Genomic DNA, 23,518 nt, shown 5'->3' with positions numbered 1-23,518 from the left:
GTGTTCAGTGCAGATCAGTGAGTAAGCACAAGCCCGCCTTGTTTCAATACCTATGCTTAAACTGCCCCCTGGCTGATCACTCTTCTCTTTGGCTTCCTGGGTTCCACCCCTTCCTCCTGCTCTTCCGGCCTGCTACTCTGTGCTATGCCCGTGCAGAGAGTTAGAATGGCCTCTGATGCCTCAAACTTGTATCTGTGAAAGCTATGATGAAGCAGTGTCTTCATAATTCTGAGGGAAAACAGTTTTTAACCTACATTCCATACCTACTCAAACTGTCAATCGTATAAAGATATTTCTAGACATGAAGGGCAAAAAAGCACCTTCTATGTATCATTTCTCAGAAAAGTAAAGGAAGATACGCTCCAGGAAAATGAAGGAGTAGACTAAGAAATCTTCAGTATCCTCATCTTTGGCTTTGGTAGTTGGTGCATAAATTTGAAAAATAATAGTATTAACTGGCTTTTCTTGTAGGCGTATGGATATTATTCTATCACTGATGGCATTCATTGTACTTCAGGATAGATCTTGAAACATTCTTTGTGACGATAAATGCTATGCTATTTCTCTTCAATTTGTGATTTCCAGCATAGTAGATCATATGGTTATCTGATTCAAAATGGCCCAAATCAGTCCATTTCAGCTCACTAATGCCCAGGACATCCATCTTTATGCGTTCCACTTCATTTTTGACAACTTTCAATTTTCCTATATTCATACTTAATACATTCCATGTTCCGATTATCAATGGATGCTTGCAGCTGTTTCTTCTCATATTGAATCACACCACTTCAGCAAATGGAGGCCCTGAAAGCTCTACTTTATTCATATCATCAAGATAGGCTCTACTCTCATGAGGCATATTTTGAGTGCCTTTTGACCTGAGGGGCTCATCTTCCGGCACCGTATCGGACAGTGTTTCAGGGCTATTCATAAAATTTTCCAATAATATATCAGACAGTGTTTCACTGCTATTCATAAGGTTTTCACTGGCCAATACTTTGAGAAGTGGATGGCCCCTTCCTTCTTCTGAGTCTGTCTTAGTCTGGAAGCTCCACCAAAACCAGTCCACCATGGGCATCCCTGCTGGCACAGCCTCCAGCTTCACAGCAACATGCAAGCCACCACAGTACGACAAAATGAGAGACAAGTTCATCTTCCTTAGCTGTTTGAACCGCTCTGCTCACTTCCTCCCTGTCTGAAATTGACCAAATATGCAATCAAGATGTGCTGATTATCACTGGTGACTGGAATGCAAAAGTTGGAAACAGAAGAATCACCGGTAGTTGGAAAATTTGGCCTTGGAGATAGAAATAATGCTGCAGATTGCATGATAGAATTTTGCAAGACCAACTACTTACTCATTGCAAATACTTTTTTTCAACAACACAAATGGCAGAAACATGTGGACTTTGCCAGACAGAGTACACAGGAATTAGATTGACTACATCTGTGGCAAGAGGCAATGGAAAAGCTCAATATCTTCAGCGAAAACAAACCTAAGACCTGATTGTGGAACGGACCATCAACTGCTCATTTGCAAGTTCAAGTTGAAGTTGATAACAATTAAAAGTCCATGAGAGCCAAAATATGACCTTGATTATATCCCTCTTGAATTTTGAGACCATTTAAAGAATAGATTTGATGCATTTCACACCAATGACTAAAAACCAGAATTGTGGGATGACATCAAGAACATTATCCATGAAGGAAGCAAAAGGTCATTGAAAAGACAGGAAAGGAAGAACAGACCAAAATGGATGTCAGAAGAGACTCTGAAACTTGCTCTTGAACTGAGAGTAGCAAATGGAAGAAATACAAGATAATAGAGCTGAACAGAAGATTTAAAAGAGCAGCTCGAGAAGACAAAGTCAATTATAGTAATGAAATGTGCAAAGACATGGAGTTAGAAAACCAAAACGGAAGAACACACTTGGCATTTCTCAAGCTGAAAGAACTGAACAGGAAATTTAAGCCTTGAGGTGCAATACTGAAAGATTCTTTGGGCAATATATTGAATGATGTAGGAAACATCAAAAGAAGATGGAAGGAATACACAGAGTCACTGCACCAAAAAGAACTGGTTGATTGATGTTCATCCATTTCAGGAGGTGGTATATAATCGAGAACCAATGGTATTGAGGGAAGAAGTTGAAGCTGCACTGAGGGAAGTGGTGATAATCAAGGCTCCAGGAACTGGTGGGATAACCTTTGAGATGTTTCAACAAACATGATGGATTAGAGGCACTTACTCGGCTATGCCAGGAGATTTGGAAGACAACTACCTGGCCAACTGAGTGGAAAAGATCCATATTTGTACCCATTCCAAAGAAAGGTGATCCTGCAGAATGTGGAAATTATCAAACAATATCATTAATATCGCATGCAAGTAAAATCTTACTGAAGATAATTCAAAAACAGTTACAGCAGTATTTTGACAGAGAACTTCCAGGAATGCAAGCTGGATTCAGAAGAGGATGTCTGGCAATCTGCAGTATAGATTAGAAAACCAAACCAAATCCACTGCTATCACGTCATATCTGACTCATAGCAACCCCTCCTTAGGTTTCCAAGGCAGTATCACTGTGGAAGTAGACTGCCCCATCTTCCTTCTGAGGAGTGGCTGGTGGGTTTGAACCGCCAGATTTGATTAGCAGTCAAATGCTTTAGGCACTATGCTACCTCAATATAAAGAAAACAAAAATCCTCACAACAGGACCAATAAGCAGCATTATTATATATGGAGAAAAGATTGACATCAAAGATTTCACATCACTTGGTTGCACAATCAACACCAATGGAAGCAGCAGTCAAGATATCTGACATTATATAGCATTGGACAAATGTGCTGCAAATGATCTCTTTCAAATGCTGAAGAGCAAAGATGTTTCTTTGAAGGCTAAGATGCACTTGATACAAGCCATGGTAATTTTAGTTACGTCCTATGCATGTGAGAGCTGGTCAAGGAAAAAGGAAGACTGAAGAAGAGTTGATGCTTCTGATTTGTGGTGTTGATGAAGAATGCTGAAAGTACCATGAACTGCTAAAAGAACTAACAAATCTGTCCTGGAAGAAGTGCAGCCAGAATGCTCCTTGGAAGCAAGAATGGCCAAACTTCGTCTCACCTACTTTGGTCCTGTTATAAGAAGGGATCATTCCCTCGAGAAGGATATCATGCTTGGGAAAGTGGAGGGACAATGAAAAAGGGGAAGGTCCTCAATGAGATGGATTTACACAGTAGCTGCAACAATGGGCTCAGGTATAGTAAGGATCGTGGGGCTGGTACAGGACAGGGCAATGTTTCCTTCAGATGTACATGAGGTCTCTGTGAGTCGGAGACGATTTGACACCACCAAACAACAACAGGGTAAGAAAAAGGTGGGCCTCCAGGGAATGGGGCTTCAACATAAGAGAGAGGTGATAGAAACTCACTGAAAGTAAGGCCAGGTTCTGCAAGAGGCTTCAGTTTTTAGGCAGTGGATTTAGGAGGTCTCTGGAGCAAATCTGGTCACTTGCCATGTTTGTTATCCACATCCAGAATCACAAGTCATTAGAACTGGAAAAGACCATTCCATTCTATTTCCCTTGTTGACAGGTGAGAAAACTAAAATTTACAAAATGTAGTCGATCAAGATGACAGAATGAAATCTCCTGGCTGAGGAATTATCGTTTGAGTAAGAAGCCCTACTGGTGCAATGGTTAAGTACCTGACTGCTAACTGAAAGGTTGGTGGTTAGAATTTACCCAGTGGCTCCGTGGAAGAAAAACCTGGCAGTCTGCTTCCAGGAGCTTGTAAAGATTGCAGCCTACATAACTGCATGGGGCAGTTCGACTCTGTCATTCCGGGGTGTCTCCCACAACAGCATTGCTGTATGTATGGAGTCCTGGGTAGTGCAAACAGTTAAGTGCTCAACTATTGACTGAAAGGTTGGCAGTTTGAATCCACACAGAGACACCTAGGAAAAGAGGCCTGGTGATCTGCTTCTGAAAGCTCATAGCCTAGAAAACCCTGTGGAGCACAGTTCTGTTCTGCAACACATGGGGTCACCATGATTTGGGAATGGACTTGATGGCAGTTGGTTTGTTTTTTGGTTTATTGTTATAGCGAAGAGGTCCTACTTTTAGCGGATTGATTAATGTATCTCAGGTTAATGTTTACTTTTTCTGGCTGGCAGTTGGAATGGACATACTGTTTTCTGATGTACCTGTATATTTGAACAACAGGTTAGGTCAATCTTTATGCATTAATCTAAACCTTGGTCTAGAGTTTCTGGACGAATAAAGATTGTTTGATTATTTCAGAACTTGAACACATTCATTTAATCCTGAGTTCTGAGGAATCAAAAATTGCTCAGTTTTTAGAAGGCGATCACCAGGCCTTTCTTCCAAGTCACCTCCAGAAGTGGACTTGAAATGCAGCTGGGCTCATTGATTGATTGCACTGTTCAGGGGCTCCATGGAAGGTTAAAGGAGGAAGCAATTCTCCCTCAGAAGACAGATAAGGAAAAACTTTTAATTTTACTCAGTTAATTTGTATTGTATGTCATTAAATTATTTCCAATTAAAATAATTGTTCAGTAAGTGTCTTACTGTCTTGTCATCTTCTAGGCCTTGCTTTTAGATTTCTGTTTACATAAAGGAGTAAATTGAATTTACACTTGGGGATCAAAGAAGGGTTTATTTGTATGTGTTATGAATAGGTTTTTGACACATATTTCTTTTTTTCATTTTTAATGTGTGTTATAATTGGCACATGAATAGGGCCCTGATTATCATAGGAATCTCTGTATTGCAGCCATCTTTATCATGTTTGTGATCCAAAAGGTAATTACATTTTATGTTGATCTGGCTTTTAACTGAGAGAACTGACTCTTTACTTCTTACATCATGGCTTAGTTGGTACTTAGTATCATTAATTCTTAATCAAGAATCTGTTTCCTTGCAAAAGTTTCCTTAGCTGGCTTTATTCTTTGTTGCCACAGTACCAGTAGGCCAGTCTAAACATGTGTTCTTTTAATGAAACTTCTTAATTATCTTTTTAGAAAAGAGATGAGCAGAGGCAGTTCATTTTTACCTGTATGGGAGAGGTTCTTCCCTTGCCAAATCTTTTGTTAAAGAAGCCTGATAATATGGGGTGTTAGTTATTCCAGCCAAGGTGTAGTTTTCAAGACAGCTGTTTTTGGGCAGAAGAGGGAGGAAGATTGGTGTTGGAAGTATTAGTGTTTTGGAAAATGTAGTAGTGTGTGTGTGTGTAACAACTCGTAATCCCTTTACAAATGGTGCCGAGCTCGTTGCTTGCAAGTTATGTATTAGCAATCCTTGGGGCCAGGCCGACCACCTGTCAATACATTTAATATGCCTGTTCAATAGGTGTTTGTATGTAATGACCATGGATTCAGCAATTTGTTAATTCCAATAACTGAATTTGACTTAAGGAATGTGATTAAAATTATGCATTCTAAGAAAAGAGGGCACTGCAAACATAGTAATAAATGGTTTCAAATTAAATTTCAGTGCACACACCCTCTCTCAAGGGGAAATGCTGCATGCCCATACCTTCTCTAAACAGCCGAGATTGCATGTCTATACACATCACAGCTTCAAGGCCTTAAGCTGCGTAGCATCTTGTGCAATAAGTAGGAGACGGTTGAAGCTACTGAGATACAATCGTCCCACGCTATCTGTAGGGGATAGGTTCCCCCTGGAGGATTCCAAAATCTGTGGATGCTCAAGACCTTTATATAAAATGACATAGTTATTTACATAAAACATGCACACACCCTCCCACACACCTTGAATCATCTCTAGACTGCTTATAATACCTAATACAATGTAAATGCTATAAATAGCCCTTATGAGCTCTCTTAGCTTTTGAGGGATTGCTTTGATCACTTCATTACTACCCCCACCCCAGTATTTTTGATCTGAGGTTTGTTGAATCCAGATGCAGTGGGCTGACTGTATGTCTTACTCATTCAGAAGCGGTGGCTTGATTGTTTCAGGAATTCCAGTGTGAAAGAACCTGACATTCTGGTTCCTTAATAACAAAGAATACTCTACTCCATGATTCTCCTTTGAAACTCTGGAAATAAATGGACAACACTTATATTCACTCAGGAGTTCATGATGGTTATTTTGAGACATTTATGATTTCTGGAGATCACAGTGAGTTAAAAAATAAAACCAACCATTATTCTACCAAGTGGCTCTATCACTAACCTCCTAAATTATATTTTATGGTTAGTAATTTAATCCATGTTTATGTTTGGTACAGGTGTTCAGAGTACTAGAACAAGTGTTTTTTATTTAAGGGACTTGCACATTTATTCATTTTTCTAGTGATCACTCACTGAACTCTAGGAGCTCTAGTGGCATAGTGCCTAAGGCATTTGACAGCTAACTAGAAGGCTGGTGGTTCAAACCCACCAGTCATTCCTTGGAAGGAAGATTGGGCAGTCTACTTCTTTAGAGATACCACCTCAGAAACCCAAGGAGGGGTCACTGTGAGTCAGGATTGACTCTATAGCAGTGAGTTTTTTTGTTTTGGTAGTGATTACAGACATTCAAATGGCAGTATTGTATTCTTCTGGTCAGTACCATCTCACACCTGAATAAGAGGGGACCCTACTCAGGGTCCCATACTTTGGAAGGACTTCCATATCAGAAACACAAAACACAACATTTGTGCATAGAGTGAATGGTAACTAAGCAGTGCTGGACCAGGCCCCGAGCCCTGAGGCTGCAGAGCTGGAGGCCTAAGCTGAGGACCAGAGGAGGAGAAAAGCACAGTCTTTGCCTTGGGAAAACAGAGAGAGTGATGCTTTGCCCCTAAAGTGGGCATCTAGGCACACTATCCCCATAGCTTTGACCACCATCCTCTGGCCTCTGCGTCATCATCTGGCCTCTGCATTGACTTAGGAGCCTCCCAAGTGGTGCTCTTGCACTTGGTCTTGTCTGCCACTGTCCAGTCTTCCAACTCATTGCTGCCAGAACAGTCATTCTAAGATATACTTCTGATCTTGTCACTCAACCATTTGAAATCCTTCAGTCCCCTCTCCAGTTGATCTTGACATAAAAGCCAAATGCTTAACTTGGTTTTCAGGCCCCCCCTTGACCTACTCTCATCTCCCAGCTACCTAACTATTGCACGCCATCTTTTTCCACACTCCATCTATGTTCTCTGTACTCCAGCCATGAAGACATCCTTTCTTTTCCTCAAAGCAAAGAAGCCTTGCCAGGCTCTCACTTGCCTGAGTCTTAATGCATGACTTTGCCTTCTACTTGGGACTCTTGCCTACTCTCTCCGTTGCCCAGCTACGTCCTCATGCCTCAAGTGTCAGCATAGCTGTTACTTCCTATTGCTAACCATTCAACATCCCTCTCAGCACTCCTTGGGAATCTGCCCTATTTCCACTGTACTTTTCTTTGCTTGTTTGGCATACAAATGTTTGGCTTAGTGGTGGAATTCTCACCTTCCATTTGGGAGACTCATGTTCAGTTCCCAGTCGTTCACTTCAACACAGCTTCTACCCATCTGTCATTCGAGGCCTACATGTTGCTAAGATGCTGAACAAGTTTCAGCAGAGCATCCAGACCAGGTTGGACTAGGAAGAAAGTATTGGCATTTTACTTCCAAAAATCCGCCAGTGAAAACCATATGAGTCACAGTGCTGCTATCCACAGTCAGTCATGGGGCTGGTGCAGAACCAGACAGTGCTCAGTCTGTTCTGCATGGGATCCTCATGAGTTGGGTGCTGACATGACGGCAGTTAAGAACAATGACTTCTTTCCTTATCATAGCACTTACCACTCTATAATAGACTCCCATTCACCTGCCTGTTTTCTGCACTAGGCTTTAAGCTTTGTGAGGTCAAGGCCCACACTGCCTTGTTCTTTATTAAATTTCCAGCACCATGGCTGTAAGTGTTGCCAAGCAAAAATGCTAATGTTTGCCTTTGCATACTAAAGGTATTTGGCCAAGTTGGCTGAAAGGTGAAATTGGCCACAAAGTGAAACCTTTATGGTTGAGCCTGAGAAGTCAAGGCTAGAATGCCAGGGACTCCTGTATCCTGTGGACTCTTAGAAGCCCGAAGGAACTGTCTGCTCTCCCTGATCAACCAAGCCTCTGGGCCTGTGTTTGTCCCCAAGGGACTAATTATACTTTGCCTCAGCAATGAGTTTGACCGTGGAACTCCCTGTACTATCAACAAACATAGATGACCAAAATATTCCTCGTCTCTAACATGGATTTGCACAAGGCTGAAATGCCGTCCAAGTACTTACAGTACCGTACTGTGATTTTTGAACAATGAAAAGATGGCATTTTCACTTTAGTTAAGTAATTGAAAAAGGTATTCGCACAGTTTTTTGGGTTAAAGCGTTGTGCTTTTCCTGCCTAAAGTATTAATTAACTGCAATGCTTTTTAATGTGTAATCGCTTTGAGCATTTATCTCTATTTGGAGAAGAAGATAAAGCTGGAGCTGTACTGGATCTTTGTCTTTTGGAAATGGCTATTTGTGATCCACACTCCGTGGAATAAGTTTGTTTTGAGAGTTTGAAGTAATCAAATGATTTTTTAAAAAATCTTTTTATCCCTCTTTCCTAATACAAAGCAACTTGTATTGTTTTTTAAACTGGTCCATATGAGGTGGTTATTTGCCAGTTACTCTGAGAGCTAATATGAAAGTGGTATTTGGATTTAGTTCAGTTCCATTAGGACAGATTTAAAATTGTGTGATACAGGGACTATTATCCTGGCAGTTGTAAGGGATTTTTGTGCTGGAAGCCGAGTTGACAAAGACGGCACTGTCCTGCTCCGTCTGTAACTGAGCACTTTCACACTGTAATTGAGGAGGTGTGCAGCTCAGGAAATTGCTGGCTTTGGCTGGAGCATACTTTTACTGCAAGGAAAATTTTATTCGTCACTCAAGTAATTGGCAGTTTTAATACCATGTTCATAATTACCTTATAAACAAACGAAAATATAAACCAAAGATTGTGGGGCCTGTTATCTAACGGGTAGCCTTATTTGACCAACATGATAGACACCTGTGGGTTTTTCCCTCCTTTGCCCTGAAAAGCTAATATGCTCCATTTATTGCAGAAGTCGGTAGATGAGCATTTTCTTTTTGTTGTTGTTAAATGCAAGTGTAGCTGTATGGAGCCCCAGACGTCCTTGGGGCCAAAACCAGATGTGGAGTTTGTTGGGAGGTAGTGGTTGGGGATGGGGTGGCGATGGAGTGAGAGAGGCACTTCATGGTGACTGCACTGTGGGAGGACATCCTGGTAATGCAAACATTTGGGTTATGCATTTAAGAGAAATTTTTTTGTCTCCCAAAGTGTGGTTTTCTTTAACCCATACACCCTGACCCTAGGGCCTGTGGTTTGTCTCTTGGACTGAGTCCATCTCTGGGGGCCTAGAAATTGACTAATTGTCTCACTTGCATTATTCTGTACCTCACAGCTAGATCAAGGAGTTTATTCACTGGCAAATCCAGATGTGGGAAATGGTCATAATCAGAGGTCATGGCTCACTTGACTTCAAATAAAGTCAGCAAGGCTTTATGAGAAGCTGAGGGAGGGTCTTGATAGTCACAATTGGTACTTGGGGCTCTGATCCTTTTTTTTTTTTTAATGAATTATCTCGTCACAAACAAAGATAGGGTCTTAAGACATTAGATAACCTATTCCTGTTCTCTTGTATAGGATTACTTTCAAAAAATAGGTTAGATTGTTTGATGATTTGGATTTTAAAGATCAAGACAGACAATCCCCCTCAGTCCTTAAAAGTGGCATGTTGTTGTTAGCTGCTGTTCAGTAGGTCCCCTGACTCATGGTGACCCCACATACAGTGGAATTAATTGCTGCCCTGTCCTGTGCCGTCCCTGTGGTCAGTTGTGGATTGGACTGCTGTGTTCCATAAGGTTTTCATTAGCTTGTTTTTGGAAGTAGATCACTAACCTTTTCTTGCAGTCAGTCTTAGTCTGGAAGCTGTGCTAACACTCTTCAGCACTGCAGCAACACACAAGCCTCCCTCCCCCCCGCCCCCCCTGCAGGCAGGAGGAGGCTGCACGTAAGGTACATGGCCAAGAATTGAACCCAGGTCTCCCACAGGGAAGGCTAGAATCCTATCACTGAACCATCCCTGCCTTATTAAAAGTGGCATGCAGAAGATTTTAACGATAGTTTGAGAAGTTTTATTAGTTTGTTGTTGTTGTTTAAAGATAAAAATCTTACAACTTATTCACCCTCACCCTATTAATATTCTCTTTCTTGAGCAGCACCCAGCATTTGCACCTATTCAGGAAGTCTGCATACTTGTTGGGTAGATGCTGAGTTGAGTACGTGCAAACCCTTACTTATCTCTCATCTCCTCTCATCTCTGTAAGATGCAAGCAAAGAAGGACAAGGGTTCTGTTCTGGGGCATTCATATCATTGGCAAGAAGATAACTCAGCCAGAGTGGGTTCCCACATGACTTTGAAACCAAAAGCTCAGAATTTCTGCAAGGTGGGAGGTGTAGTAGATCTTTCCAGAGGTAACGTTTTTGCATAGAAGTTTATTGCAAAAATAATCTTTGAACCAAGAATTCTATGGGACCAACCCACACTTACTCTGTGAGGTGAGTTGGAAGTGCTTGGACTTGCTAGGTTAAAAGTCTTCGTTTCCTAACTAAAAATTATTTACAATATTAACACCACAGAAATGATAGTATGATTGACATGAAAAATGCTCAAAATTTTTGGATTCTGTACACATCTGATAAAGAGAGAGGAGTAAAGATGCAGTGCCTCCTTCTAAGGAGGGTGCAGTATGGTGGAAAAGACCAATGTGTAAGTGCTATATCACTTTAAAACATTGGATTTTATGAAAATGCATAAGAGGTGCAACCAACTCAGGGATATAGCGTTGGGCCTGTATACCTTCTGAGGGATGTGAGGCCCACCAGTTATATAATATGGGAAAGCTAAATAAACACAAAACACTATAGAAATGCAATTATTAGTGAGAAAGACACATACATGGGATATATTTCTGTTTTCTCGTTTCTTGAAGCTTAACAGCAGACTATGTATAGAGACACCATTTTGTGACTTATATTATTGTTGTTGGTAGGTGCCATCTAATCAGTAGGACTCATAATGACCCTGTGTACAACAGGATGAAACACTGCCCAGTCCTGCGCCATCCTCACGAGCGTTGCTATATTTGAGCCCCTTGTGGCAGCCACTGTGCCAATTAATCTTGTTGAGGGAAGACCTCTTTTTTTGCTGACATTCTAGTTTGCGCTCTGTGATGTCCTTCCCCAGGAACCGTTCCCTCCTGGTAATGTGTCCAAAGTATGTAAGATGGAGTCCTCCTGTCCTCCCTTCTAAGAAACATCTGGCTGTACTTCTTCCAAGGCAGATGTGTTCGTTTTTCTGGCAGTCCATGGTATATTCAGTATTTTTCACTAACACCATAATTCAAATGCATCAACTCCTCTTTGGAGTTCATCATTCATTATCCAGCTATCACATGCATGTGAAGCAATTGAAAGAACCATAGCTTAGATCAAGCTCACCTTAGTCCTCACAGTGACATCTTTGCTTTTTAACACTTTAAAGAGGTCTTTTATAGCAGATTTGCCCAATGAAATACATCATTAGATTTCTTGACTACTACTTTCATGGACTTTAATTGTGGATCAAAGGAAAATGAAATCCTTGACAACTTTAGTACTTTCTCTGCTTATCCTGATATTGGTCCAGTTGTGAGGGTTTTTGTTTTCTTAACGTTGAGGTGTAATCCATAATGAGGGTTGTAGTCTTTGATCTTCATCAGTAAGTGCTTCAAGTCTTCTTTACTTACAGCAAGCAAGGTTGTGTCATCTGCAAGTTGTAGGTTGTTAATGAGTCTTCCTCCAATCCTGATGCTGTGGTCCAGCTACTAGGATTATTTTGCTCAGCGTACAGATTAATAAGTATGGTGAAAGGAAATGACCCTCACACACACTTTTCCTGATTTTAAATCATGCAGTCTCCCCTTGTTTTATTTGAAAGACTACTTATTGGTCTTGGAGCTCTGGTAGTGTAATGCCTAAGGCACTTGACTGCTAACCAGAAGGCTGGAGGTTCAAATCTACCAGCCACTCCTCGGAAGGAAGGTCAGGCAATCTACTTCCATCGTGATACCTCAGAAACCCAAGGAGGGGTCGCTGTGATTTGGGTCCACATAACAACAACAACAGCAACCTATTGGTCTATGTACAGGTTTATGTGAGCACAATTAAATGTTCTGGAATTCCCATTCTTCACAACGTTATCCATAATTTATTATGATCTATAGTTTGTTAGTTGAATGCCTTTGCATAGCCAATAAAACATAGATAAACATCTTTCTGGTATTCTTTGCTTTCAGTCAAGATCCATCTGACATCAGCAATGCTATCCCTGATTCCACATCCTCTTCTGAATCTGGCTTGAATTTCTGGAGGTTCCCTGTTGATATAGTGCAGCAACCATTTTTGAATTATTTTCAGCAAAATTTTACTTACATGTGATAATAATATTATTTGATTAATGACATTGTTTGATAATTTCCACATTGTGTTGGGTAACCTCTCTTTGGAATGGGCATATATATGAACTCTTCCCCTCTATTGGCCATGTAGCTGTCTTCCAAATTTTTTGGCATATAGATAACCACTTCCAGTGTCAAATCCATTTGTCAAAACAGGTCAAGTGGTATTCCAGCAGTTCCTGGAGCCTTGTATTTCACCAGTGCCTTCAGTGGCGCTTGGACTTCTTCCTTAAATATCATCAATTCTTGATCACATGCTACCTTTTGAAATGGTTGAACATTGACCAGTTCTTTTTGGTATAGTGACTCTATGTATTTCTTCCATCTTCTTTTGATGCTTCCTGTATCATTCAGTATTTGTCCATAGAATCCTTTAGTACTGCAGCTCAGGGCTTGAAGGGTTTCTTCAGCTCAATCAGCTTGAGAAATGCCCAACATATTCTTCCCTTTTCGTGTTCTAACGCAACGTGTTTGTACATTTCATAATACTTTACTTTGTTTTCTTGAGCTGCCCTTTGATATTTTCTGTTCAATTTTCAGTTGAACTTTCAGTTCATCATTTCTTCTATTTTCTTTAGCTACTCTACATTTAAGAACAAGTTTTAGAGTCTGTTTTGATATCCATTTTAGTAATTTCTTTCTTTCCTGTCTTTTAATGACCTTTTGTTTTCTTCATGTGTGATGTCTTCCCACAACTTTTCTGGTTTTCAGTCATTAGTGTTCAAGGCATCAAAACCATTCTTGAGATGGTCTCTAAATTCAGGTGGACTATACTCAAGGTTGTTCATGGACCTGTTTAAATTTTCTTCAGCTCTACCTGAATTTGCATATGAAAAAATGGTGGTCTCTTCTGCACTCGGCCCCTGGCTTTGTTCTGACTGATGATACTGAGATTTTCCATTGTCTCTTTCCACAGATGTAGTAGATTTCATTTCTGTGTATTACAGATGATGAAGTCCACATGTCCACATGCATAGTTTCTGTTTATATTGTTGCAATAAGGTATTTGCCATGGATAGCTGCAAAATTCAATCACGTCATCTCTGGTGTCATTTCTGCCACCAAGGCCATATTTTTCAACTCCTGATCCTTCTTTGTTTCCAACTTTCACATTGTAATCATCGGTAATTTTCAATGTGTCTTGACTGCATATTTGATCAGTTTCAGACTGCAGAAGTTCATAAATATCTTCTGTTTCTTCATCTTTGGCATTAGTGTTTTGTACATAAATATGGCTAACAGTCATATTAACTGGACATCCTTGCAGGCATAGGGTTGTTACCCTGTCATACACAGTTTCATATTTCAGGATAGACCTTGAAATGTTCATTTTGACAATGAATGTGATGTCATTCTTCAATTTGTGATTCCCAGCATAGTAAATCATATAATTAATGTGATTCGAAATGGTAAATACTAGTCCATTTCAGCTTACCGATACCTATGATATCAATCTTCAACCATTCTATTCTATTTTTGATGACTTCCAATTTTCCTAGATTCACACTTTAATACATTCCACATTTCAGTTATTAATGGATGTTTGCAGCTGTTCTCATTTTGCATTGTGCCACATCAGCATATGAAGGTCCCAAAATCTTTACCCCATCTACGTCATTAATGTTGACTATACTGCAAACCAGTAGGCCAGCAGTTTGAACCCACCAGCAACTCCATGGGAGGAAAATGAGGCAGTCTGCTTCTGTAAATATTTACAGGCTTGGAAACCCTATGGGACAGTTTTACTGTGTTCTTTAGGTTCTTTATAAGTAGTCATCAACTTGATGGTAGTGGGTTTGGTTTTATTTTATACACTGAGGAAGCCAGCCCTTATCCAGTCACATTTTAAGTGTCTTCCATCCTGAAGGGCTTGTCTTCCAACACTATATCAGGCAGTGTTCCATTGCTGTATGATAAGGTTTTCACTGGCCAGTTTTTCAGAAATAGATTGGCATATAGTTCTTCCTAGTCTATGTAATCTGGAAGCTCTCCGGAAACCTGTACACCATGGTTGACCCTGCTGGTATTCGAGATCTGGTGTCATAGCTTCCAGCATCACAACGATATGCAGGCCACCACCCCAGTATGACATACTGACACTGGTGGGTAACTTGTATAGCATGCAGCATTCTGCTTAGGGGACTCAGATTGTTTTATTGTTCTTGCGTTGTGAAACAAAGATTTTTCTATGATTTGTAGATAGACTGTTACCATCACAGCCTTTCTACTTTGATCTGTTATTTGCCCCTATAAAATGATGGTCTAAGAAGAACAAGTTACCTGATCTGATTTCAAGTGAATGCGGTAATTAAAGTGCCTTACATATCTGATTCATTTGTTTTCTAGCAAGACTGTCATTTAAATTGAATTTCCTCTGGGGAGCTGTTGTATTGGTAACTTTTTAAGTGCTTTGACTTGGCCTCTTTTTTCTGCCTTTTTGCCCCCTTATAGTTTTACTCCAGCACAATGCTGGACCAATAGAACTTTCCACAGTGGTGGAAATGTTCTGTATGTACACTGTTTAGCGTGATAGCCACTAGCCCCATGCATTCATTGAGCCCTTGAAATGTGGCTGGTGTGACTATAGAACTGAATTTTAAATTGTAGTTAATTTTAATTAGTTTAAATTTAAATAGCCTCATGTGGCTAGTGGCCGCCATGTTGGAGTGCACAGTTCTGGTATTTAAAGCCTTTAAGACTACTGTTAATTCAAAAATATATTAATCTAATCTAATTACTAATCTAATCTTATTTACTCCCAGGGGTTATTTCTTCTGTAATGTTCCATGTGTAATAGTTTTGTAATATTCAAAGCCCTAAAGCATGTCTGCTGATTTGAAGACTGTGAGAGTGCATTGAAAGTTACTGTTTCTTAAAGTGAAGAGTTCCCCCATGGCACCCATATTGTGTCTACTTTCCAGGAGGAGAAATAGACATAAATTAGAAATGAAGAAGGAGGAACAGGGAATGAACATGTGTGTGCCTAATATGCTAGCTCAGTGTTCACATATCATTTATTAAGATTTGGAGGAGGAAGGATCACTAACAAAAACAACATAACAAAAAAAAAATCAAACCATTCACTTCAAGTGGATAGCATTTAGATGACCACAGCTGTGACACTTCTACTCTACAATTAAATAGTTATGTTTTTCATATGTTCTAATACTGTGAGTTACTGTTTTAGGCAAATCTCTGAATGGTGCAGATGGTTAATGTGCTTGATTACTAAATAAAAGGTTGCAAGTTCAAGTCTATGAGAGGGCCTCTGAAGAAAGGCCTGATAATTTACTTCAGAAAAATCAGTCATTGAGAACCCTACAAAGTATAGTCCTGTTCTGATACACATGAAGTCACCATGAGTCAGAATCAACTTGATGGCAGCTGGTTTTATTTAATGCAAAGTTAAAACGGTCCGTGGTATTGGTGCTCAACATTTACAAGTTCTCTTAAGAGAAACAAGGTTTTCATATTCCCAAGGCACAAGCTGGAAATAGAAGATACGTTTTTACTTTCAGATTGTTGTACCATCTGTTATCTGTGCTATCCTTAAATTCCAGGGCTGGAAACAGAATTGTTGACATAGTGCCTGAACATCTGAAACAGTTCCAGTCCCTGGAAACTTTGGACCTGAGCAACAACAACATTTCAGCTCTTAAAACAGCATTCCCATCCCTACAACTCAAGTATCTGTAAGTGAGGTTTTCTTGAACCAAAATTTTCACTTGTAATGAAAATATTGGCTGCAACAATAGGCTTAAAACCTAGCAATGATTTTGAGGATGGCACAGGATCGGTCAATGGTTCCTTTTTTTTTTTTTTAAGTATATAAATTGCTATGAGTCTCAGCCAACTTGACAGAACATAACAATGACAACGACAACAAGAGTGAAAATATGGTGTTATTATGAAAAGATAAACTGTAAGATATAATAAGCTGCCTATTTATTTCATGTGGATCCAAAATGTAACATTTTGATTGGTTTGTAATTTCTCTGCTGTAAACTCAGATAACCACAGTCTTCATTTTATTCTTAATAGTCTTGGATTACAAAAATTTAACATCCTTTAATTGCTAGAAAAACTTAATGGCATAACAAATGCTTCTCTTTTTTAAAAAAAAAAAAATACTGATTAAAATTAAACCACTGCTGTGTTTTATTACTGAATGGATTTCATAAAAGGTAGATAAATAGCTCTAATAATTTTTGTAATCTTCAAATATTCCCTAGCAGTATATGTTGATCATAACCAATACTGATCCACAGAGCCTAAACGGTAATTATTTTAAGTGTCTATTATTGCAAATGATGGTTAGATCCTCTGGAGATCCCTTATATACAGAGAATACATGCACTTTAACTTCCCAAAGAAACCAGAAAGAAGGAGCTTAGCTTCAAACTTCCAACAGGTATATCAACAGCAACCGAGTCATGTCCATGGAACCTGGTTGTTTTGACAATTTGGCCAACACACTCCTGGTGTTGAAGCTGAACAGGAACCGACTGTCAGCTATCCCACCCAAGATGTTTAAACTGCCCCAGCTGCAACACCTGTAAGTAAAATGCCTCTTATATATTGTTTCCTCCCCTCTTAGAAACTGTATCAACCTCCTCAAAACCGGCACTTGACTGCTAACCATAAGGCTGGTGGTTCAAATCCATCAGCCACTCCTCGGAAGGAAGGTTGGGCAATCTACTTCCATAGTGATACTGCCTTGGAAATCCAAGGAGGGGTCGCTATGAGTCAAGTTCAACTCGACGGCATATAACAACAAAAACCATCATGTGGCAAAGGAGTTTAGAAACAAGGATGTGACTGCCCTTCCTTTGAGAGCTGGAGTTGTAGAAACTCCAAATTGGAAAGAACCTTAAAAGTCACCTGGTACAAGTGCCTGCCTGACAAGACATGTTAGGTTGTTATTGAAAGAGTGCACCCGGTAATCTTTGAACAACTACCTTACAGAAGCTTCATTGTGGTGCTGAGGAAATCATGGGGACTTTCAACAGCTGTGGTTTTTGAGAATAATACCAACAACACCAGTAGGCTCTGATAGCTTAAGTGGTTGTAAAGAACTGTCTCCTTAATAATGATAGAATGATCTGTGAACAGCCTCCTGCAATAGTGGTTTTTAACGTTGGCTGCACATTACAGATACTTGGGGAGCGCTTAAAATCCCAATTCCCAGGCCACGCCCTCTACCAATTATATTAGAACCTCTGAGGGTAGGATCCAAGCTTCAGTAATTTTTAAAACTCCCCTGATGATTCTAGAACGCAAGCAAGGTTTACACTTTAAGGGTTGCCTTAAAGAAAAAGCATTAAACATAAAAAGAATCGTGAAAGATTAAAAACCGAGTTTTATAAGCAGATTGAACAGGATAAACATGCTTATGAAAAGAGCCCATGTTTTGATGTCAAATTCAGTGTTCTCATTCTGGATCATTTAGAAACAAGTATTAATCAGTTTACTTCTACAGCATGGGCAATAGATTAGAAATTAAAATGCAGTCAAGTTTCAGTATTTTATTATTCCAAAACTAGATTGCACATTTCAGAAGGAAATTCACTCACTGCTAGTAAATTGAAATTTTTCTCAATAAAAATGTTTAGAAATTTAAAATGTTCTATATCATTTAACACTGACTGGTTTAACTGTGTGATAGTGGTGTCAGATTTCATTACTACCTCCAGGATTTGTCTAATAAACTATTTAACTGTAATACCCAATACAGTGAACTGAACCGAAACAAGATTAAAAACGTAGATGGACTCACGTTCCAAGGGCTTGGTGCTCTGAAGTCTCTGAAAATGCAAAGAAACGGAGTGACAAAACTTATGGATGGAGCTTTTTGGGGGCTGAGCAACATGGAAATTTTGTAAGTGTGCATTGTCCAAGTCCCCACTCAGGTGGTATGGTCTTAGAATGATCAGTGAATTCAGTAACTCTGGTTTGAAATCCTGTGTTAAAATCTCATAATTCACAATCCTACTTATAATTTAATGTTTGGTTTTGATTCAAGTAATGGTGATTGTGGATTTATAAGCACATGTTATCTTTTGCTGATGTTTTCATAGCATAAGAACTAAACATCTAGTAAGCAATATGAATATATAATAGGTTGTAATCATACGTCCCCTTTGAAGAGACTAGATAATAAACTTTTGATCCTGCTGTTGGTTCCTATTGTAAATGTAGGCAGCTGGACCATAACAACCTAACAGAGATTACCAAAGGCTGGCTTTACGGCTTGCTGATGCTGCAGGAACTTCATCTCAGCCAAAATGCCATCCACAGGATCAGTCCTGATGCCTGGGAGTTCTGCCAGAAACTCAGTGAGCTGTGAGTTGCCTTTTATTCTCCTCAGGTTTGAGAGCAGGGATCATGCCAAAGCATGAGCTTCTTACCATTGATCTGTGAAATTTTCATAACAAAGTTTCCAAGGTGACAGCTTTTTTTTTTTTTTTTCAACATGCAATTTATTCCTCTTTTTGTTGCAAGTTGAAGCCAATTCCATCTTTTCAGTTCTGTGGCTAAAGCAGTCCTGGTTATGTTCAAATAAAAATGTATTTTCTTTTAATTACTAGTGTTAGAAATAATGTTGACCTGAGCATTATCAAGAGGGCAGCATTTTTAAATAAGGATCACTGTAGTTGCCAATACTATTGGGTTTTTTTTGGAAAGCAAATCATTATGTTGCTTTGGAAAATAAAAGCTTTTTTTTTTTTTTTTCCCTCCTTGGCAGAGATCTGACTTTCAATCAGTTATCCAGGTTGGATGATTCAAGCTTCCTGGGCCTGAGTTTACTAAATACACTGCACATTGGGAACAACAAAGTCAGCTACATTGCTGAGTGTGCCTTCCGGGGACTTTCTAGTTTAAAGACTTTGTAAGTTACACGTTTTACTCTGTACATGAACCTAATTGTCTCCTAAATGTGCCCACTTTTCTCCCAGCAGATTGCCTTTGTTGTGAAGGAAATGTGTGCAGCCTCAGAAGTAGTATCTTAATCTTTCCCAGATCAGTTTGATTAAAATAGGTCCATTTCATCCATATGTGATTCTTAAAAGGATAACAAAGGACAGTGATCTGATTGTTTTGGTAATTACAGTTTGCCCTCTCAGGATATTCACGAAATTGGCAATTGCTTAAGAGGCAAACAATTTTAGGTGCCCTAACTTTTCTTTATAAAATGCAGCTTAAAAAATTACCCAAAGAAAAAGAATATACAAAGGCCAGCAAAGGAAGATGCCTGTTTATTAAAATGCCAGTTATATCCAGGTTTGGCCTCTGTCCTAAGAGAAAGAAGGGGCAGTTGAATTAATTGACCTTTGAGAAATCTCTCAAATGTTAATTTAATGCTGTGCAATGGGCTTTTGAGTTTTGCACTGTCAGAAACTTTTTTTGCTTTATTCACTATTTGAAGCATTACATAATTGAAAGATACACTGTATGCTTTGGCGGGTACCTCCTTGTATGGTTGGAACAGTGGTTTTAAAGTTTAATGTATTTTTAAGACTGTGCAAATCTTTCAGAAGTTAGTCATCTTGATAGAGAAATTAATAGGCCCCAAGCTGTGTATTGGCCAACTGTCTTGATTTGGAGCAAAAATTTAAAATATTGCTGGGGAGCAGGGCAGACTGTCAGAGGTATATTGGGGAGATAAAATGTTTCCCATTGTTTTGAAAGGGATGGAGATGATGGGGAAAATTACAAGGAATTTATTACCCATTAAATGCTACACCAAGGAGAACTGGTGGTACAGTGGTTAAGGCATTTGGCTGCTAACCAGAAGTCTGGAGATTCAAACCCACCAGCTGCTCCAGGGGAGAAAGATAAGGCAATCTACTTCCGTAAAGATTAACAGTTTTGGAAACTCCGTAGGGCCACTATGAGTCGGAATTGACTCAATGCCTTTCATCGATGGGTTTCATTTGGTATGCTACACCAAGGTGGTGGACTTAGATTTGTAAATATAACTTTAAATTTCCGATCGTATCTTTTATTTAAGCACCTGGTACTGTTTCAGTAGGATTCCTTTTTTTAATTAGGGATCTGAAGAATAATGAAATTTCCTGGACTATTGAAGACATGAATGGTGCTTTCTCTGGACTTGACAAACTGAGGCGGCTGTGAGTATGATTTGCCTTATAATTTGACTCACTCTTGAACTAAAAAAGGGGCTTAGCTGAAGTCAATTCCACAATTTAGCATCTTGAAGAGTTCAGAAATAGGTGCATAATCTGGTTGCTACTCATTATCATTTTCGAAAATGAATGGTTTTATATGAGGTGCATATTAATTAGCTTTTTTTTCCCCTTGGGTAGAAGGAGTTTTAGTCGATAGTTTGTGTAGCTTATTTTTGATGTCTAGATAATTTAAAATTAATTTGAGTGCTTAGACTTTTGGGGATTATCATTATATAAAAGTTAGTACACTTACTGGTATAGACAACAAAAATGAACGCTTTTGCACACACAGTACTGCGTTGTCAGTGAAGGCAAACATTGATTTACAGGTGGATAGACGGGTGGACTGGCTGAACTATTAGGTATGTCTATGCAGGGGGGAATGTGCCCAAGACCATATATAGGGTTGGCAGACAATGTTTCTACAAGTGTATTACAAGTGTTCTGTAAGAATTCCCAGGTATATAGTAGAGCTGACAAGGGACAAGGTTGTAGTCACTTCTTTGCCACAGCCAGCTACCCAGATGGAGCAAATAGTTGGACCTGTGGGCTCAGGACCATCGTCCCAGGGGACATCAAGCTCAATTGGCATAACATACTACACAAAACATTGTTCCATATTCTACTTTGGTGATTGTTGTTGTTATGTGCCTTTGAGTTGGACCCAACTCAGCGACCCCTCCTTGGGTTTCTGAGGCAGTATCACACGGAAGTAGATTGCCCAACCTTCCTTCTGAGGAGTGGCTGGTGGGTTTGCCTTCTGGTTAGCAGTCAAGTGCCTTAGGCACTATGCTACCAGAGCTCCTTTGGTGAGTAGAGAATGGGATCTTAAAAGCTTGCAAGCAGCCATCTAGATGCAATGATGGGTCTCTCCTCATCCAGAGCAAAGAAGTATTAAGAAAACCAAAGATTCATGGAAACAATTAGTCCAAGGAAATGGTACACCAGGCGATCCTCAGCCTATAGGATTATGATACCAGAAGAACTAGATGGTGCCCAGCTACCACTGTCAACCACTTGGAGGGGAATCTCTGTAGGAGATCCTGGATAGAGTGGGAGAACAATGTGGAACAAAACTCAAAATCATTTGGAAAAAAAAAAGGGGACCAGGTTTGCTGGTCTGATAGAGCCTAGTGGAACCCCTGAGACTATGGCCCCTAGCTGCCTTTCAGGTCTGGAATTGAACCCACTCCTGTGGCTTTCAGCCAAACAAAAGACAGGCATATGAACTGAACATTTATACTAGGTAGATACACTCCTTGGAGACAACAATCATGGGAGAGTAGAAGGGCTGTGTATGCACAGGGAGACAGCTCCAGGCCAGGTGTGCATGGAGGGAAGGACACAGGGAAGAGGTAACTATGGAGAGGAATTAAGAGGGAAACTGTTGCATTGTGAAAAATTACAGTCAATGTCATGAGACAAAGTATATGTCAGCTGCTATATGGAAAATGAATTTGCTCTGTAAGCTTTCATCCAAATCACAAAAAAAAAAAAGTTAGTACACTACCAGCGTTGACATTTTGAGCCCTTCTGTATTACTTTCTATTCATAGTAATTTTTAAATGAGGTGATCAATATCTGCTGATAATATTTCAGTAGATTTCAAGTAATACAGCATAAAACATACTTTCATGTAGCCATAATATGACCTTCCAGATGGCCCAATTATGTGTCTAAAGCCAGTGGTTCTCAAATTGACTTCCACAGAGCCCTAGAGCCCTCTGGAAGATAAAGGTACTTCTGGGGAGGGAGTGTGAGAAGAAATGGCGCACTGTTACCACTTGTATTGATTGCAATTCTGAGACAATTTATTTGGAATAAAGTTCTTACCTATTCCTTAAAAGAGTGAAAACCACTATTTTAAATTGAACCATCAGAGTAATATGTATTGAACAACTTGTTTTTCCTGAGCTCTTTCCTGGATGCTTTGAAAACCGTGCTGAACTGTGTTACTGTACTAGATGACATGGGCACATTTTTACAGGATATGTGGCTTAATTGAAGAGAATAGAATTGTTCACAGATGATTTGGAAAGTGGTTCTTTTCATGAGAGCCCTCCCCTAAATAATTTTGTTAACTGTTCCAATATAATATTTTTCAGAATACTCCAGGGAAACCGGATTAGGTCTATTACCAAAAAAGCCTTCACTGGTTTGGATGCATTAGAACATCTGTAAGTAGCTGGAAATTAATTACCCTAAAAATAGTCTAAGATGGTTATCTATGTATACCACATGAAAGGTAAAACAAAGTAGAATGTAATTTTGCTGCGATCCTCTCATTACTGTAAAGTATATTTACAAATCTATCACCCTTTCATCCATCCATCTATCCTTCTATGGCAGTGTACAGTCATTTGTTTTCTTTTGCATTTCTGGACATTGCATATCATTGTTGGGCTTTCTTATAGTTCCTTCCCTGAAATGGTGATATATGTAATTAAAAAAGCCCCAGAACTACCATTTATTGTGTACCATGATGTGCCAGGTATTATACCTAACATATATGTATAATATAACCCGGACAGAAGAGCAATCAGCCGAAGGGATTAGGTGAGGATGGGAAACTCAGGCCCACCCAGAGTAGCAGGCCGGAAGAGCAGGAGAAAGGGGATAAAAACCTTGAACCTGGACAGAAGAGCAGTCAGCCCCCGGGTTACAGGTGAGGAGAGACAACGCAGGGACGCCCAGAGCAGCAGGCCGGAAGAGCAGGAGAAAGAGGATTAAAAGCCAGGGAGCCAGACAGAGGAACAGTCAGCCACAGGCCC

The 23,518-nt window shown here is 39.7% G+C and overlaps 1 protein-coding gene across 1 annotated transcript in view; it reads left to right on the top strand.

Annotated features, from left to right (window-relative positions):
- The window catches only part of LRIG3 (leucine rich repeats and immunoglobulin like domains 3), an 81,132-nt gene that overhangs the window by 32,548 nt on the left and 25,066 nt on the right, over positions 1–23,518 (top strand). The window contains exons 4-10 of the mRNA XM_007950066.2: positions 16,119–16,250; positions 16,970–17,113; positions 18,293–18,436; positions 18,757–18,900; positions 19,304–19,447; positions 20,610–20,690; positions 22,853–22,924. Of these exons, the coding sequence (XP_007948257.1) occupies positions 16,119–16,250; positions 16,970–17,113; positions 18,293–18,436; positions 18,757–18,900; positions 19,304–19,447; positions 20,610–20,690; positions 22,853–22,924 (861 nt within the window). The remainder of the gene's footprint in view (positions 1–16,118; positions 16,251–16,969; positions 17,114–18,292; positions 18,437–18,756; positions 18,901–19,303; positions 19,448–20,609; positions 20,691–22,852; positions 22,925–23,518) is intronic.

Source organism: Orycteropus afer, unplaced genomic scaffold (assembly GCF_000298275.1).
Source record: "Orycteropus afer afer isolate SDZICR_OR568_19922 unplaced genomic scaffold, OryAfe1.0 scaffold00261, whole genome shotgun sequence".
NCBI lineage: Eukaryota > Metazoa > Chordata > Mammalia > Tubulidentata > Orycteropodidae > Orycteropus > Orycteropus afer.
This window is presented reverse-complemented; position numbering and strand designations above follow the sequence as displayed.